The 15,896-nt window shown below is 44.0% G+C and overlaps 1 protein-coding gene across 2 annotated transcripts; it reads left to right on the top strand.

Annotated features, from left to right (window-relative positions):
- The first annotated feature begins 3,709 nt into the window (after positions 1 to 3,709).
- Positions 3,710 to 15,721, top strand: smarcd1 (SWI/SNF related, matrix associated, actin dependent regulator of chromatin, subfamily d, member 1). Of its 2 annotated transcripts, none has more exons than XM_062545689.1 (13): positions 3,710 to 3,911; positions 5,568 to 5,746; positions 5,985 to 6,027; positions 6,247 to 6,369; positions 6,703 to 6,825; positions 7,077 to 7,190; positions 7,440 to 7,541; positions 7,794 to 7,955; positions 8,172 to 8,269; positions 8,375 to 8,510; positions 12,123 to 12,245; positions 12,872 to 12,973; positions 13,959 to 15,721. In XM_062545689.1, exons 1-13 carry the CDS (start codon positions 3,726 to 3,728, stop codon positions 14,010 to 14,012), a joined length of 1,545 nt encoding a protein of 514 aa, XP_062401673.1. In that variant the 5' UTR covers positions 3,710 to 3,725; the 3' UTR covers positions 14,013 to 15,721. The 2 variants fall into 2 exon arrangements, with proteins under 2 accessions (XP_062401673.1, XP_062401672.1); XM_062545688.1 differs by having other exon boundaries at positions 7,074 to 7,190.
- The last annotated feature ends 175 nt before the right edge of the window (positions 15,722 to 15,896 follow it).

Below are 15,896 nucleotides of genomic sequence, written 5' to 3'. Positions count from 1 at the left end.
GGCCGGTGTCAGGGAGACTGGCCACTGTAGGGCTGCTCCTGCTCGTCCAGCCATCACAATGGAGGGGACACGGTGAAGCAGAACAGCCACTTGAGTCCATCACATGGGCACTTTAACACCCCGGGTATTTATAGTCTGATTTCTCAGAGGCACTGTAAAACTATCACAGCTCTCGCCTGTCTGTAGTGTTCTCTCTGAATATTCTCTTTGCCAAGGCTTATGAAAAGTTTTACTGCTTCAGTATTCTGACAGGTTTAATGTGTTTGACTTTGCCTTAAATGTTAGCTTGTGGTTAGACCCAAGTATTTTGCTGTGTTGTACATAGGTCTTAGTCTGGCTGTCACCATACTAAGCGCAGTCTTTTGAGATTGAACATTGGTCTGGGGAGTCTGCACTTTTTTTTCGACTGCACAAGAAGTGTGATCAATGGGCATAGTTCAAATGACTCTGTACGCTTTTGGATAGTCCTTCAACCAATCAGACCAACGATCCGGTGCGCCTTTTTTTGGATAAGCCAGTTTATGATTGGACCCAGAATATATGGACATGAAGCAGGAGAGATAGATGTGCAGGTTTCCAGCCTGAGCTGCAGGCCGAAATCCAAATCGCTGGCAGATCAGGCAGGGTTTGCCCAGCCTACATAGGTCTGCCATCTAGAAGGCTATGGCAGTTGTACAATTCTCAGAAATTAACATCATGCTTTTCAAGGACATTTCTCTCAAGAGAACTAAGTGAGAAGGAAAATAATTAATGCCATTGCAGTAAACAGTGTGGAATACATTGATTCATATTTTTGTATTATGGGGCCACATAAATGTGTCCCTTAAGTGATTTAAGATTTACAACTAGTCATTACGTAGGCTGCACTGCAAGGGTAAGGTTGGTGGCACTGATCTTTTAACTACACAGTACAAAAACAACATGACATTTTCTGCCATTTTGACTCTTTTTGATTATCTGTCAGAGAGTTTGAAAAAGCTTCATCTCGTGCCTTATCTGTGTCCAGACAAAAGCAATTCAATTACCCTCCATCAATGATGATAGCCTCAGAACCTGCATGTCAGCCTCACCGCACTGATCTGTGGAGTCAGATATATGGTCAGCATTTTCTTAGGCACTGCGTCAGTAATGAAAATCATTACGCACATAAAAAGCAGGCCTCGTGCAAACGTCTGAAGTGTTGAGAAAAACAAGTTATGGCAGCGATGATGATGGGATGGCTTGGGAATTAATGAGGCTGGTCAGGACTGTTATCACCCGTGGGAACCATTAGACACAGCACACCCACAGAGAAACCATCTACAGAGTCCATCTAAAAAAGTCCATCTAAAGCTCACTGCGAAGGTAGGGAGATAGAGGTCGATTTCAAGGGAGACTGAGAGAGAGACAGAGAGACAGAGAGAGAGAGAGAGAGAGAGAGAGAGAAAATGTGAAGGAAGACATCTTTCCAAATGCAACCACACCGAGCCAAGGGGACCTGGCTGAAGAGAAGTCTTCAAGTAAATCCATTTGAGAACCTGCCCTTTTCTCACGGCCAGCCACAGTATAGAAATTCTCTCGCAGGCCAGACATGGCTATTACCAGCAGGTCCTTTCTCTCACCGGTACAAGAGAGACTCTGCTCGAATTGATTTTTGAATTGCCAGCGAGCTAATGGGTAAAGAGCTTAATGATATCATGGCGGCGGCGAGGAGCACAGGCGAGAGGCGAGCGTCACGGCCTGATGAATGAGCTGCCATCGCGGCGGCCTGAGTTATGGGCCTTGGCTTCGGCGCCCTGGCGGCGGGAAGTGGCTCTGGCCGCTCTTAATCAGACGCGCGGGCAATCAGAGGGCCGCCACCACCGGGAGGACAGGCAGGAGGACACATTCACAATTACTCACACACACACACACACACACACACACACACACACACACACACACACACACACACACACACACACACACACACACATTTACTCCATGTGGCACAAGCCAAACTGATCATCAGGGCTAAAGGCTCAGACATAATATAAGATAAGATGATACACAGAAAACATGCATCAGCAAGTTGTTTGTGAGTTAAAGTAACACAATGCAGGAATTCCCCTTTTCATCAATTTTCAATGTAAGGGAGTACCCAATGTGTGCATAAGCCAGTGAAAAGGGTGCCTCTGTGACAGCAATGTTGCATAGGCCAGGCCTATATAGTGCAAACCAGGCGTGCATCAGCAGTCAGAGACTCTGTTCCCCTTATTGTAAGACAAAATGAGTCTGAAGCAGCTATTTTCAGGTACATTGCGAAGCATTGTTTGGTAAGCCAAAACATAGGATACTTAATATTTTAGGGACTTTAGGGAATTTGATTGTGAACTTTAATTACTCTTAGTGAGAGATGGGGTAATCATGCTTCGAAAAACTTTGCTCATACACACTAAATGAGATTACAGAAGTCTTTGATTGTTTGGTTGGTTGATTGATTTCAGGGTCTTAGGGTGAGGGAAGAGAAGGTTGTAAACGTTTTGCATCGTCAGGCGAAGCCATCTCCTTCAATATTTGTCCGGATTTTAATTACAGCCGGTCAGACTCATTCAATCATGGCAGCAGGGAGAGAGAGAAAGAGAGGGCTGACCGGGCCATTTATCAACAAACAGCTTCCTTACACACACACACACACACACAAACACACACACACACACACACACAAATACAGTCTGCTCTGACTTAATACATCTTCTGAGAATGGGTCACTGCTATTACTGCTGAATGTTTGAGTGAAAGTGTGAAGCAACATATAGCCTAAATGGATCTATATATTGAGACATTCTAAATCATATCATATTCTATTTTCCGCTGCAATGATTATAGACTTCATGGAAGGGGTTACAACAAAATCCTGAGTTTCCTATTTGATCTTGATTCTTCTGAAATACATTGAGCTCTTTTACAGTGGATTGAAATGCTTTTTGTTTTATCTGTTAGTGCATAACATGCAATAGCCTAGCTTGCAGAGTTACAACAAAGATAGTGTTTCAGATTTCCAGGATTTACTTTCAAAATGCAACAATTATGCTCTCCAATAATAATAATTTTACAAATCACCATACCACTTGTGTTGGGGTTATACATTTTTTTTAACAAGGCTATTATTATGTAGGCCACACACACACACACACACACACACACACACACACACACACACACACACACACACACACACACACCAGATAGCCTACCGCAGGCACAGTCATTTTCCTGATTACAGCAACCACCCTGTCAAATACCCCCAGTGAATATAGGCCCGGCCCAGTAAAAGTAGTATAACTGCTTAGATCAATCAACAAGCGGGACTCAGCTCAGAACTGCGCTAAAAGAGGGGCATATACCGACATCTGGTGGATTTGTAAAAGAAACGTGTAATGAATTAGCATATCTATTCTCAACCAAGTTATTTGAGATGTGCTAACCGTGTGATAATTAAAGCTTCTAATCGGAGAGCAGCAGGAACAGTGCCTACGACATCTTAAACGTACACCGCCAATACCGTTTAACTACTGATTTATGTCAGGGCTATATTTTGTAAAATAGTTAAAAGTGCTATACTGATGTAGGACGTTAGGGGGGCAGATAGGGGGCAGCAGATAGTTTATAATGAGCTTGTGACGTCACCTGCTTTCTGCGCTTGAATTCTCGCGAGAGTTGCGCATTTTCCCTTAACCGGTGGTGATTTGCTTGTAGTGGAGAAGATGGCGAACCGTGGTGGTTTTCAGACAGCCTCAGCTGGAGGTGGAAGCGGCGGAATGGGGCCTGGTCCTCCTGTAGGTGGTGGAGGTCCCGGTATGGGTCCAGGAACACCTTCGGGTAGAATGGGGCCGTCACCAGGTGCTCAAAATCATCTTTATCGCTCCCCGATGCCTGGACCTGGATACCCGGTAAGATACAGTTATGCTAGCTGGCTAGTTAGCTACCGAACGTTAGCTGAGAACAAAGAAGAATGAAAGGGAGGCGCTCATGGATAAGCTGGTTAACTAAACGTTGGCCAGCTAACGTTACTTAGCAAGCATTTTCCAAGGCATTGGGTCATCTGTGACCATGAATGATTTAAGTTGCACGTATAATGTAAAGTTTAACATGAGTGTTGAGGCCCTGCAATCTGGGTTAACATTACCAAGCTAGCTTCCATAGTATGGTTCAATAGCAACTGATGAAACTATTTGCTTTGGTTAATTATCCTACCGTTATCGCTCGATTTTAAGGGAGATTAGCTGTCTAGCTGAATAATGTTGTATGCAACTAGCGTTGTTAGGTAGGCGCTAACGTTACCGGTAGAGGTTGCAAGACAGTGCGGTGTGCAACGTAACATCCTGAGGCCCCACTTATTAAGATATCTTGTTAACTTATTGTTAACTGATAGTTGAGTCTACAGCCAAAATCTATGTAACGTTAACGTTACCCAAAACGGACGTTGGGTATTTCGCTTTATGCTAGCTATCCAGTTTACTCTGGCAGCCATAGCTGCTATTCTAGTGACAGTCCATAAAGTTAGTTACAGTCAGCCATCTGTTCCACTAACGTAAAGTGATCGTATAGCTTAACTAACTTGTCATGAGTAGAGTTTGATTACCAATATAGACTTCACTTATTTTTGAACCACTGTCATTTCACCTCCGTACACTGCACTTAACTTACCGTCCGGCGTCCACACTACCTTAACAGCCATCATTCATTTACCTTGATTAGGGGATTGCATATTTTCAAAGTTGTGCTTTGGGGTTTTAGGATGCATTTGCTCTAGGACAGGAAATACCAAGGTTAAAGTGGTACTCATACTCGAGAAAACATAGCTCTTACACTTCATGTGCAGGTGAGGAATTCAGCACCTAGGAACTACCCAGCATTTAGTCTTTAGTCCACTGCAATATTATTGAATATGTGGAAGTCAATGAATACCAGTACTGTTTTTGGACTACCATGCCTACGTGAGATCTGCAGTTCCAGTGACACTAGTTGTTTGAAAATGTCATGCAGGACCTATTTGTTTGCCCCTCAAAGTAACAAACAAGAATGTTGGACTATTCCTGGGAAATTGTGTACTGTGCCATTAGATCACATATCTTAATTTTGTGGCTTGATGCCTTTGATAGGCTACCAGTGTTGTAGTCTTTGGAAAGGTTACATGGTACCCAAGGGCATCTCTCCCCTTTACTTGGTGCTGATGAAATGTCAGCCTCAGAATGAGTTCACTGAACTTTTGTATACGACGTGTTACTCAGGAAAGTTTACTTTCAGATTTCAAAGGCTGTAGACAAATTAATGTGGATATTCGTTGATTTGATGGGGCAGTAGACTGATGAAAATGCATGTTATGCTGTTTAGCAACGTATATTTATTTTACCCCTAGAGTTTCAACCTGTTGAATTGGCTGAAACAGTCTCACTACTCTTTGAGATACTTGTGACCATCCATAGAGTGTTTTATACTGTTATCGATGCATTGGTCATGAGAATCAATACAGTATAACACAACATGATATCATAATACTGAAATGTAAGACTATTTTCTTACTCCCCTGCTCTTTCACCCCACAGAGGCCTGGTGGTATGCCCCCCTCCAGCCGCATGACTCCCCAGGGGCCCTCCATGGGCCCTCCCGGGTATGGCGGCAGCCCAGTGTCCCGCCCCGGCGGCATGCCCGTCATGGATCCGTCCCGCAAGAGGCCCGCTCCACAGCAGATCCAGCAGGTTCAGCAGCAGAACCGCAACCAGCAGTAAGCTAAGCTCCGGCACATGGGCCTACATGGGGTTAATCTGCAGCCATTTGAGATGTGGCCTTGGGGTTGGAAAAAAAAGGAGAAAATAAGATACTGTTGTTTGTACATTGACCTCCACTGTAGTGCAAGTAATTGCTCCTTCATCTTGACAGCTCGCTTGTTTATCTGGCAAAGCTTTGTAGTTCATCATTTTTTTTTCCCTTGTCTTTTATTTATTTATTTTTTGTGTCTTTAGTGCAAAGAAGAAGAAAATGGCTGACAAGATTCTACCTCAGAGGGTAAGTTACTGTTAGAGGACGATCCTGTGACATGATTTACTTCCCCCACACCCATAACGGTTACCAGAACTAAACCTGTTCTCTCAACCTGATTACTTTCAAGTCATGTTTCCTTGATGGTTTTAGGAGGAACGGTGTATTTAAAGCGTTGGCCCATATTTAGAGATGTTGTGATGTGTTGAATTTGCTCATTGCCTGACCAGTGTCCTCCCTCCTCAGATTAGAGAACTAGTGCCCGAGTCTCAGGCCTACATGGACCTGCTGGCCTTTGAGAGGAAACTCGATCAGACCATCATGCGCAAGAGACTGGACATCCAGGAGGCTCTCAAACGACCCATCAAGGTAGGTGTCAAGGTCAAATCTCAGGTAGTGATCATATTGACCAGCCTATTAAAACAGTCTGGGCACTCAGCACTCAAACATACACTTGCAGATCTCTTATTGACCAATTGGTAGTATTTAGAGGAATTCGTGAATTCATCATTGCTTGGGTAAATCTGTAAAATGTTGAGTTCAGGTTCAGATGGCCAAGCCCTACCAGTTGAAAAGATGACCTTTTTTTGTTACCTTTGTATGGAATGGGCCTACTTTTTGTTTAGGAATCTGACTTTTGTGTCTCCAACGTTAATGTTTGCTGATTAACTGATTGCATATGTAATTGCAATGTTTCAACAGCAAAAGAGGAAGTTGCGCATCTTTATCTCGAACACCTTCAACCCTGCCAAACCTGATGCAGAGGATGGGGAGGGCACTGTTGCATCATGGGAACTCCGTGTTGAGGGTCGCTTGCTAGAGGATGTAAGTGGACACCCTGTCCCGTATGTGCAATGATCGATAGACATCTATTGTCACATTTCACATTTCATTTGAATAATTACTTGCAGTTGCTGTTTTACTGTGTACATTTTCTTAAGTTTTGTTATTTAACATGTTTGACTCAGTTAATAATTCTCGTTTGACTAGAATAGAGTTGAATTGCTGCTGTAGTGTGTGGTGTTCTGCCCTGGCTGGAGTCCTGAGGTGATCCCCCTCTCTCTGTCCCACAGCAGGCTGTGTCCAAGTACGAGGCCACCAAGCAGAAGAGGAAGTTCTCCTCCTTCTTCAAGTCCCTGGTCATCGAGTTGGATAAGGACCTCTATGGGCCGGATAATCATCTGGTTGAGGTGCAGCACTAAAACACTGTTTACACTGCTTTACAGTTTGCTTGATTAGTGAAGGAAGGATGTGTTGTCACAATGGAAAATTACTTGACTGCAATAAAGGAACAAAAGACACTAAAATGCAGGACTTGGGTGGCCTGCCATGTCACACACACACACACACACACACACACACACACACACACACACACACACACACACACTCTGAGTGAGCGAGCGAGCGAACTCATTCTCTTTTGTTTCCCCCCTCAGTGGCACAGGACTCCCACTACCCAGGAGACGGATGGTTTCCAGGTGAAGAGGCCGGGAGATGTTGGTGTGCGCTGCACAGTCCTGCTCATGCTCGACTACCAGGTGAGCAACCCCACTCTGGCACCATTGTGCATTTGCTATATAGCTGGAGATGGAGACCTGGCAGATTAGGTTCCCACCACTAGGTGTCATTGTAGGTTTACATAACTCAAATGAGGCTTTCTGGTGTCTCTCAATTGTGAGCAATGCTCTCCATACATAAGCTTATTTTCTTTAAAATAGTTTTAATACCCTACCTCATATTTATCTCAAGTTTGAGTTCTATGTTATATTGACCCCCCCTCTTCTCTTTAGCCCCCCCAGTTTAAGCTGGACCCGCGTCTGGCCAGGCTGCTGGGGATCCACACCCAAACCCGGCCGGTCATCATCCAGGCCCTCTGGCAGTACGTCAAGACCCACAAGCTCCAGGACCCGCATGAGCGGGAGTTTATCAATTGTGACAAATACCTCCAGCAGGTACACACATATGCACTCACTGATGAAACTGCCTTAAGAGGCCAAAAGTAATGTTCATAAATGATATTTTGCTCTGATAAATGATTGGTAAATGAGTGTGATCGGAAGACAGAAACGCTTCAAATGTAAAATCTATGCAGTAGAGTGTAGCAACCAAGGCATACATTGGTTCTACATTCTAAATGATTGCTGCGTGTCCGTCTGCTCTGTTCCCAGATCTTTGAGACCCAGAGGATGAAGTTCTCTGAGATTCCTCAGCGTCTGCATGCTCTGCTCATGCCCCCAGAGCCAATCATCATCAACCATGTCATAAGGTAACCACGGGCAACAGCCACTCCGCCACGGCACCTCCCCTCGCCGTTTGCCAAGCACCAGTGCTTCAGGCGGTGCCAATCATAATGCTTTGTGTGTTTGTGTAGTGTGGACCCTAATGACCAGAAGAAGACCGCCTGCTATGACATTGACGTTGAGGTGGACGACACCCTGAAGACTCAGATGAACTCTTTTCTGCTGTCCACTGCAAGCCAGCAGGAAATCGCAGGCCTGGACAACAAGGTGAGGATCAGAGATGGCACTCCCCAGGCTTCCCACAAATGCTTTATTTGTGTCTAATAATCATGAATGAAGAGCAAAGTCAGTCAGGCTATGGAGGTCTAGATGATTCAGTTTGGAGAGGTACCTGATGACCACACCAGACATTTTGAACATGGTAGTGTTCTGGTTATATTAGTGTAGTGTAGTGAACAGGGCCACTGATGGTGTATGTGAGGGAAAGAAGATGATTTTGCCCAGTAGACACACACACCCTGTTCATGTTAAAAAGTTACCGACATACTGTTAAGAGTGCACTTCTCCCACAGGAGCTGTTTAAAATCACCAACCTTCAGACTGTGCGTCAAGGCCATCAGACAAATGAGGCTGTGTGGACACAGCTAGTTTACACTAGTCTGTAAAGATCTACTTACACAGTGTAAACACTAGTTGCACACGTTTGAGACCTCATCACAGTACTGTTTATGATTAGTACTGTATTTACTCTCGGTGTTAAGAAAACTAGCATTATGGCAATGTTTTAAACTTAACTGTGAAATCACATTAGCCAAATCATTTTCCTTAGATGTTCAAAAAGTCACACTTTTACAGCCTTTACTCATAATTCCGGTTATGTGAAGATTGACGTTTTGGACAACCATTTTATATTCATGTAGACCTTACTAACAACATAAAGTCAGCTCAGTCAATTTTTCCAATCAGATCACATCCATCTCACCAGCAATAGTTAAAAAGAATCACACATTGGTTGTTCCTTATGATCCAATTGAATAGATGTAATTATTGAAATGGGGGTCCAGTTATCTGATCTAGAGTCCAGTTGGCCTGAATCCCCCCCCAGATAAGGGCTCCATCAGTGTGCGCTGTAGCGATAGCATATCTGCTCCAGACACCTCCAAACGCGCAGTCGCGCACCCTTCCTCTGTCAATGCAGCAGCCTGCTCCAGCCAGCCCATTATCAGGTGTGAAGGAGCTGATAAAGCTGGCAGCTGATCAATGATTAGGCCTATCACTCAATCAGGATTACCTGGCTGCTCCTGTTTACGAGGTTATCTCACCTGTAGCCCCGCACCTGATGGGAACAACCTAGTGGTGGGGGGAAAAATCGATTCTGTTCAGTATCGCAATATTTTGTGCACACAATTAAATCGATACTTGTAGCTCAAAGTATCGCAATACTTAATTATATAATTTAATTATCCATTTTACTTTTATTTGAGACGAGTTTACTCAGGGTTTACTCTGATCACATTAAATTAGCTTATTACGCTTATAAGGGGGGCACGTGTTGTGGTGCTTCATTGTGCATTCAACAGCAATAATAAATGAAAATGGCTTCACAATCACAACCTGTTGTACACAACACTCTACACTACTTTCACATCGAAAAAGGTGGGTGTATTTTGGTTTTCAACAAGAAGTGAATAGTAAGGACCTTGACATGCACCATGCCATTGCAAAGTAAGTTGAACAGTGTTATTTTCCTAATTTTTTGTAATGACTTAGAATAATATGAGAGACATGAATAGCAATATATCGCAAAATCGAATTGCAATACTTGGTGTATCGCAATATGTTAAGAATCGCAATATTATCGAATTGTGGCCCAAATATCGCAATAGTATCGAATCTTAATTTTTTTGCCAATTCCCACCCCTAGAACAACCCAAGGGTTTATTGAATGAATGGTGTTACTTTTGACACTGTGGTTTTTATTGAAGGAGTGGTGTTTACAGTTGTTTGGGAGGTGAAGTCGGTATACATAAGAGGTGTTGTTTGAGCACTGTAACATGAAGATGTGTGAGCATTCTCATAGGCGTCGGTGTTAAGAGAATGTCCTGTTCAATACACTTATTGTAGTTATATCAGCAAGCTGCTCCGTTGTGATCCGCGAACCGTCCATTCTGTGTATACGTTCCAGTGTTCATGCACGTCTTTGACTCTTTGCTCTGTAAAAGGGAAATGAAGTGGCTAGGGCCAGGATGTAAATACAACCCTGGGGATAAAATGAAGAGACCACTGCACATTTTTCTGGCTATCTTTCCTATTGCTGTGTGACATTTTAAATGAGTTGACAGTTACAGTATATTCAAATTTACAGTGCTCTCTTAATTTTGAATATGACTGACGGTCAAGTCAACTCATTTGAATGCCACTCAGCGACTATAGGATAGCATCAGAAAAATGTGTAGTGGGGTCTCTTTATTTTCAGCCAGATAAGGAGTGAAGAGAGAGGGAGCACTTTTAGGTCTTCTTTCATGTCTTGGAAATGCTCATTAGACATACGACTCCTAGAATGTAGATTTTTGTAAGGGCTAAGCTGCATAGCACTTTACGTCTTTATGGACTCGTGAGATGAATTGATGTGGTTAGTCTGAAGAACCACTCAAGTCATGGTTATGTATAATCATCTCAGATCTCAGTGAGAACACAGGGACTGTGAGTGTGTTCTTCTGTGTAATGATTAGCTGCAGTAGGTGAACCCACTTTGCAGCGTAAGCTTAAATAGGTGCTGTGTGCATGTGAGCAGAGCGTGTGAGGCGGTCTCCTTCATGTGTGTATGAGGTGTTCGGGGGTCGGGATATGAGAAGTTGCTGTGGAAAGGCAGAGAGAGTGACCATTCAAGGATGACTCGGCATTTCCTCCAGTATCACATAGCTTTACTTCTGAAGGAAAACTACTGAGGAAAGTGGTCATGCCATTTCAAGAATGTCTGTCAGTAGGCAGGGCATTCTTAGGCTCTTGTTGATCATCCCTTAATCACTCACTCACTGCCCAGAGTCTGAGAATCCTCTCAGACTGGGTCAGCACATGCTCCTGTCAAACACACGCATACAGATAAACACTGGGTCTCTCTTACACACACACACACACACACACACACACACACACACAGACAGACGTTTGATCTCTTGCACCCATACACACGCATTCACCTTCACTCGTGTTCTCTCATCTACACTCTGTGTGTGTGTGTGTGTGTGTGCACTTGCTTCTTCCACCGTCCACACCCATATTGTGCAGGAGCCTTGTGTCTTTGTGTGCTTTGGTGGCTTGCAGGCCTTCAGATGTTTGGTGGGACACCCTGTTCCTGTGTTCCTGTTTATGTAGCTGTGTTGTTGCAAGCCTGGCTGCGTCCTCTCTGTGCCCCACCTCGCCTGGGCTGGGCTGGGCTGCTTTCCCTCCACTGTCCCTGAAGGCACAGTGGCCGCCTGTACGAGATGAGACGAGCGCGCGAGAGAGAGAGGAGGGGTGTCGGCGTCATGGAGAAAGCAACCTGTTTTGCTTCAGCTGCCCCCTTATCTCATTTTCTCTCTCTCCCTCTCTCTCTCGCTCCCTCTCTCTCTCTTTCTCTCCCTCCCTCTCTCTCTCTCTCGCTCCCCCTCTCTCCCATGCCTCAGTGACTACAGCAGCACCACCACCAAAGCACTGGTGGTGCAGTAACCATAACAACAGTTATACCAAGAAGAGCAAGCTTTTGTTGAGCAGTGTTTAAAGTAAAGTGTGTTTGTATGTATGCAAGGGGTTGTTTAAAAAGCCGTGTGTGGCTGTGTGTGTGTGGCTGTGTGTGTGTGTCGCGCTGTGTTCTGACTCTTAACTTGCCTTCTCTTGTAGATTCATGAGACCATTGAGACCATCAATCAGCTGAAGACTCAGAGAGAGTTCATGTTGAGCTTCGCCAGAGACCCACAGGGCTTCATCAATGACTGGCTGCAGTCTCAGTGCAGAGACCTCAAGGTACACACTCACACGCTCACACATAAACAGGTATTCAGATGCATGCTTGTCTCTCACTTGTGTAGACAGACATGAATATATGAATACTAGAGATTCGTATTGTGGAGGCTAACTTGGGAGACTAGATGCATCATTAGTAACTGTAATTGTCTAAGTGTTTATTCATGTTATTGCACTGGCTGCATTTCTCTAAGTGAGAGATTTATGTGGCTGCCTGTTGGCAGGGACTTACTCTTTCTCTGACTGGACTTCTAATGAGAGGAGACGCTATCAGCCTAATTCACAGAATAGGCCTTTTTAAAGCCCATCAGCTGCCTGTAGTGCCATGGATTTAGGTTGGAATAACAGTATCAGCTGGTGTGAGTGTGTCTATCTGAGTTCCCTGGACTAGTTGTTTTGTATCAGGCTAACAAGGCATCAGCACTGACATAAACCGAGACTCTTGGTTAAATGGCACACGCATAAGATAGTGTTGCCTTGAGCAGAAAGTGTGTGAAATTGAGCTGAAGGCCCCAGTTGTGATGGGCCTACCTGTGCGATCTGTCCTAACCTGCTGTGTGTGTGTGTGTGTGTGTGTGTGTGTGTGTGTGTGTGTGTGTGTGTGTGTGTGTGTGTGTGTGTGACAGACGATGACTGACGTGGTTGCGAACCCAGAAGAGGAGCGTCGTGCCGAGTTCTACTTCCAGCCCTGGGCTCAAGAGGCTGTGTGCCGCTACTTCTACTCTAAGGTATGACCCCCCCCCCCCCCCATATCTATGGTCATATCTAGTCATACACATAATTTTTGTTAGCTAACTGTGGCTAAAAGTGTCTGATTTGCTGATGAGACAAATTCACAAGTGATGGTTACTCAAGAATGGCTTGTTGTACACAAGCATGCTTTATATCCTCGTATTCGGTAAGGTCTGCTGTTAACTGTGATATACAGTTTGCCATGTGTTGAGTAACAAGTTTATGAGATTTCACAGAGAGTAATGGGTGTGCAGAACCATATGTCAGATGTAAATATGATTAAATTGTCTCGCGAAACATTTGTCACGCTGCTAATAGCTGCTATTATTATTAGAAAGCATAGGTTCTGCTCTTTCACGTGATGTGCGTGTGATCTCTGTATGACGAGTACTCCACGAGCAAATCAAGAGGAGGGGTGTGAATTTGGCCATCTGCCTCATTTAATGCAGGAGTTAACCAGCCACCAAAACTAAAACGAACAGTGGAAAAAAACTAGCCAAGTCCTCCATGACTAACTAGATACATTCCCAATGTCCACCGTCCACAAGGTTGCATTTGAGTCCCATCCAGTCTCTTGTTCATCCACCTCATGATCTCTCATTTAGGGATGGGCGATATAAACTGGATCATGATATTTCTTCAATTTTTTGGTGATAAAAGTAATAACGGTACAATCGGCCGCTCTTTTCTCAAGTCATGTCCACTTACAGTCTTAAGAACCTTGCAAACACAAAAGTGAAACGTGTTCATCATCAGCAAGTAACTACTCAATTTAAACTCTGCCTTTTGCTGTAGTTGTTTTTGTTCCACTTTTGAGCTGCCCGCTTTGCAGCACATGTCTAAACATGTCACTGCAATTACAATTAAATTAAAATTATGAGTGGTTCTTAGCACGGGGAACAATGTTTCCAGTATTTCGATAAGGACGCGATCGAGCGCTTCCCTTCTCACTTGTCCCATCTGTCTGTCTCCCCACCGCAGGTCCAGCAGAGGAGGCAGGAGCTGGAGCAGGCTCTGGGCATCAGGAACACATAAGAGCTCCCACACCCATCCACCCGCCACACTGGCCGTCATCTTTAATGCCAACCCGGTGGGCCAGTGGCTTCTGGGGGCCTGAGCGCTAGCTGCATTGCATCGCAGCAGCCCATAATTCACCCTGGCCTGCTCTGATGTGTCCAGGAGGGTTCTTCTACCGTGGTTCATCAGACTGTTCCCATGATTTTCACCTTGGTGTGTGTGAGTGTGTGTGTGTATGTGTGTGTGTTCAGTGCTGTAAAGACTTTTGCTACCCATGCTGAGGCTTCTCAGACTTTAGCAAGAGTATTATGATGTCCCTCTATTTTAACCACAATGGTGTGTGTGTGTGTGTGTGTGCGCGCGTGTGTGCTGCAGGTTGTTTTAAATGACGTAAGTGTGTGAGTGTGTTGAGTTGGTAACTCTGAAGAGGCACATGAGATGGACATTCTTCACATTTCATTGTGGGGAAAAAAGACCTCAGTTACACACTAATTCCACATTACTATGAAGAAAAATAACATTTCCATTTGATCTCGTTGACATGTGAGTTATCTCATATCTAAACACTATGACTTGTATTCTTAAAAGTGTTGGCCTTATCCCAGTTATGTGCTAACCAAATCTCTTCTTTTGTCCCCTTTCCTTAAAACCAGATTGTTAGATTGAGTGTAAATGGGCCTTTTTATGATTATCTTTTGTGAAAAGGTTAGCTTTTCATGTAGGACTTGTGTTCTCATTTAATGAACTATATAAAAGTACAGTAGTCTTGTACATTAGGCATAGAAGATTCTAGAGGAAGTAGCTATGGTTGTAAATACTAATAGAAGCAGATGATTGGAGGGGCTAGCAACATGAAGAAAGTGCATTAGTGAACAACTCAGCAGCCAGCGGCTCCGCTAAATAACCGGTCTACAACACAGGTAGTCTAGTTCAGCGGCCTGTCTTCTTTTTCCCCCAATTAGAAAATATTCCTCAAACAGTCATGGTCTCTGGTGTATACTCCAGGTAGTGTACTTGCTGTAGTAAGCAATCACCAGATGCATACTTCAGCCACTGCACCTGTGTTATACTTTCAGAATGCCTGTCAGCCTCTATACCTATTGTTGGATGCTCAGATGCATACATCAACCTCTCTTCCTGATGTAGTATGCTCCCAGATACATACTTCATCTGCTGTAGTATTCTTACCTATAAAGTTGACTTTGGGCCAGATGTGTTCCTTACCTGGCACTAATTTGAGGCCAGGTCCACACTAGACTCAGCTGCCTGTAGTGTAGTTTCTGTAATATACTCAGCTTGAGCCGTCTGACTCCTGCTATATCGCAGAGGCTGCACAGTGGCAGGCAGCTAGTGTGAAGGATAAAACGGGTTTGCTGGTTCGGTTGCTACTGAGAGGATCATGCATTGCTCTGGTGATGTAGAACCATAGCCTCTACATTACTTAAAAATATGTATAGAAGTGGCAAATTCATTTTATATTTTCGATTCTTTTTTGTTGTTAAATATATACACATTTGATTATTTGTAATAATTATTTGTTGTATTTACATTACTTTTGACATTAAATTGTTTTGACACTTTGTTTTGCCCTTTTGGCTTATAGGAGATTACATGGCCTGTATATTCAGGTCGGAGATCTCTGTTAACCTTTTTCTTTCATGGACCAAACTTGTCATTATTTCTGTATCCCTTTGTCTAAATAAAGATAAACTTGTATTGATGCCAAACTCTCTTGTCGATTCCAGTGATTTGAGGTGATGGGGTTAGTGCCGTTTCTGTACTTGGACAACTGGATACAACTCGGGAGGTCGAGGCATAATCGCTAATGAATTGAATTGGTTTAATGAGGGCAACTAATGTGCAGCATATTAGGTTTCCGCCGGCAAGAGCCAATCCAGTAGA

Source organism: Sardina pilchardus, chromosome 9 (assembly GCF_963854185.1).
Source record: "Sardina pilchardus chromosome 9, fSarPil1.1, whole genome shotgun sequence".
Classification (NCBI taxonomy): Eukaryota; Metazoa; Chordata; class Actinopteri; order Clupeiformes; family Clupeidae; genus Sardina; species Sardina pilchardus.
The sequence above is the reverse complement of the archived record's forward strand: the minus strand, read 5'-3'. Positions and strand labels throughout refer to the sequence as shown.

Bases quoted from the DNA above. Each gene is read 5' to 3' on its own strand.
- smarcd1 (XM_062545688.1), top strand. From the start codon at position 3,726: ATGGCGAACCGTGGTGGTTTTCAGACAGCCTCAGCTGGAGGTGGAAGC. The intron at 8,270-8,374 runs GTAACCACGGGC...GTGTTTGTGTAG, and splicing joins ATCATCAACCATGTCATAAG to TGTGGACCCTAATGACCAGA. The intron at 12,974-13,958 runs GTATGACCCCCC...TCCCCACCGCAG, and splicing joins GCCGCTACTTCTACTCTAAG to GTCCAGCAGAGGAGGCAGGA.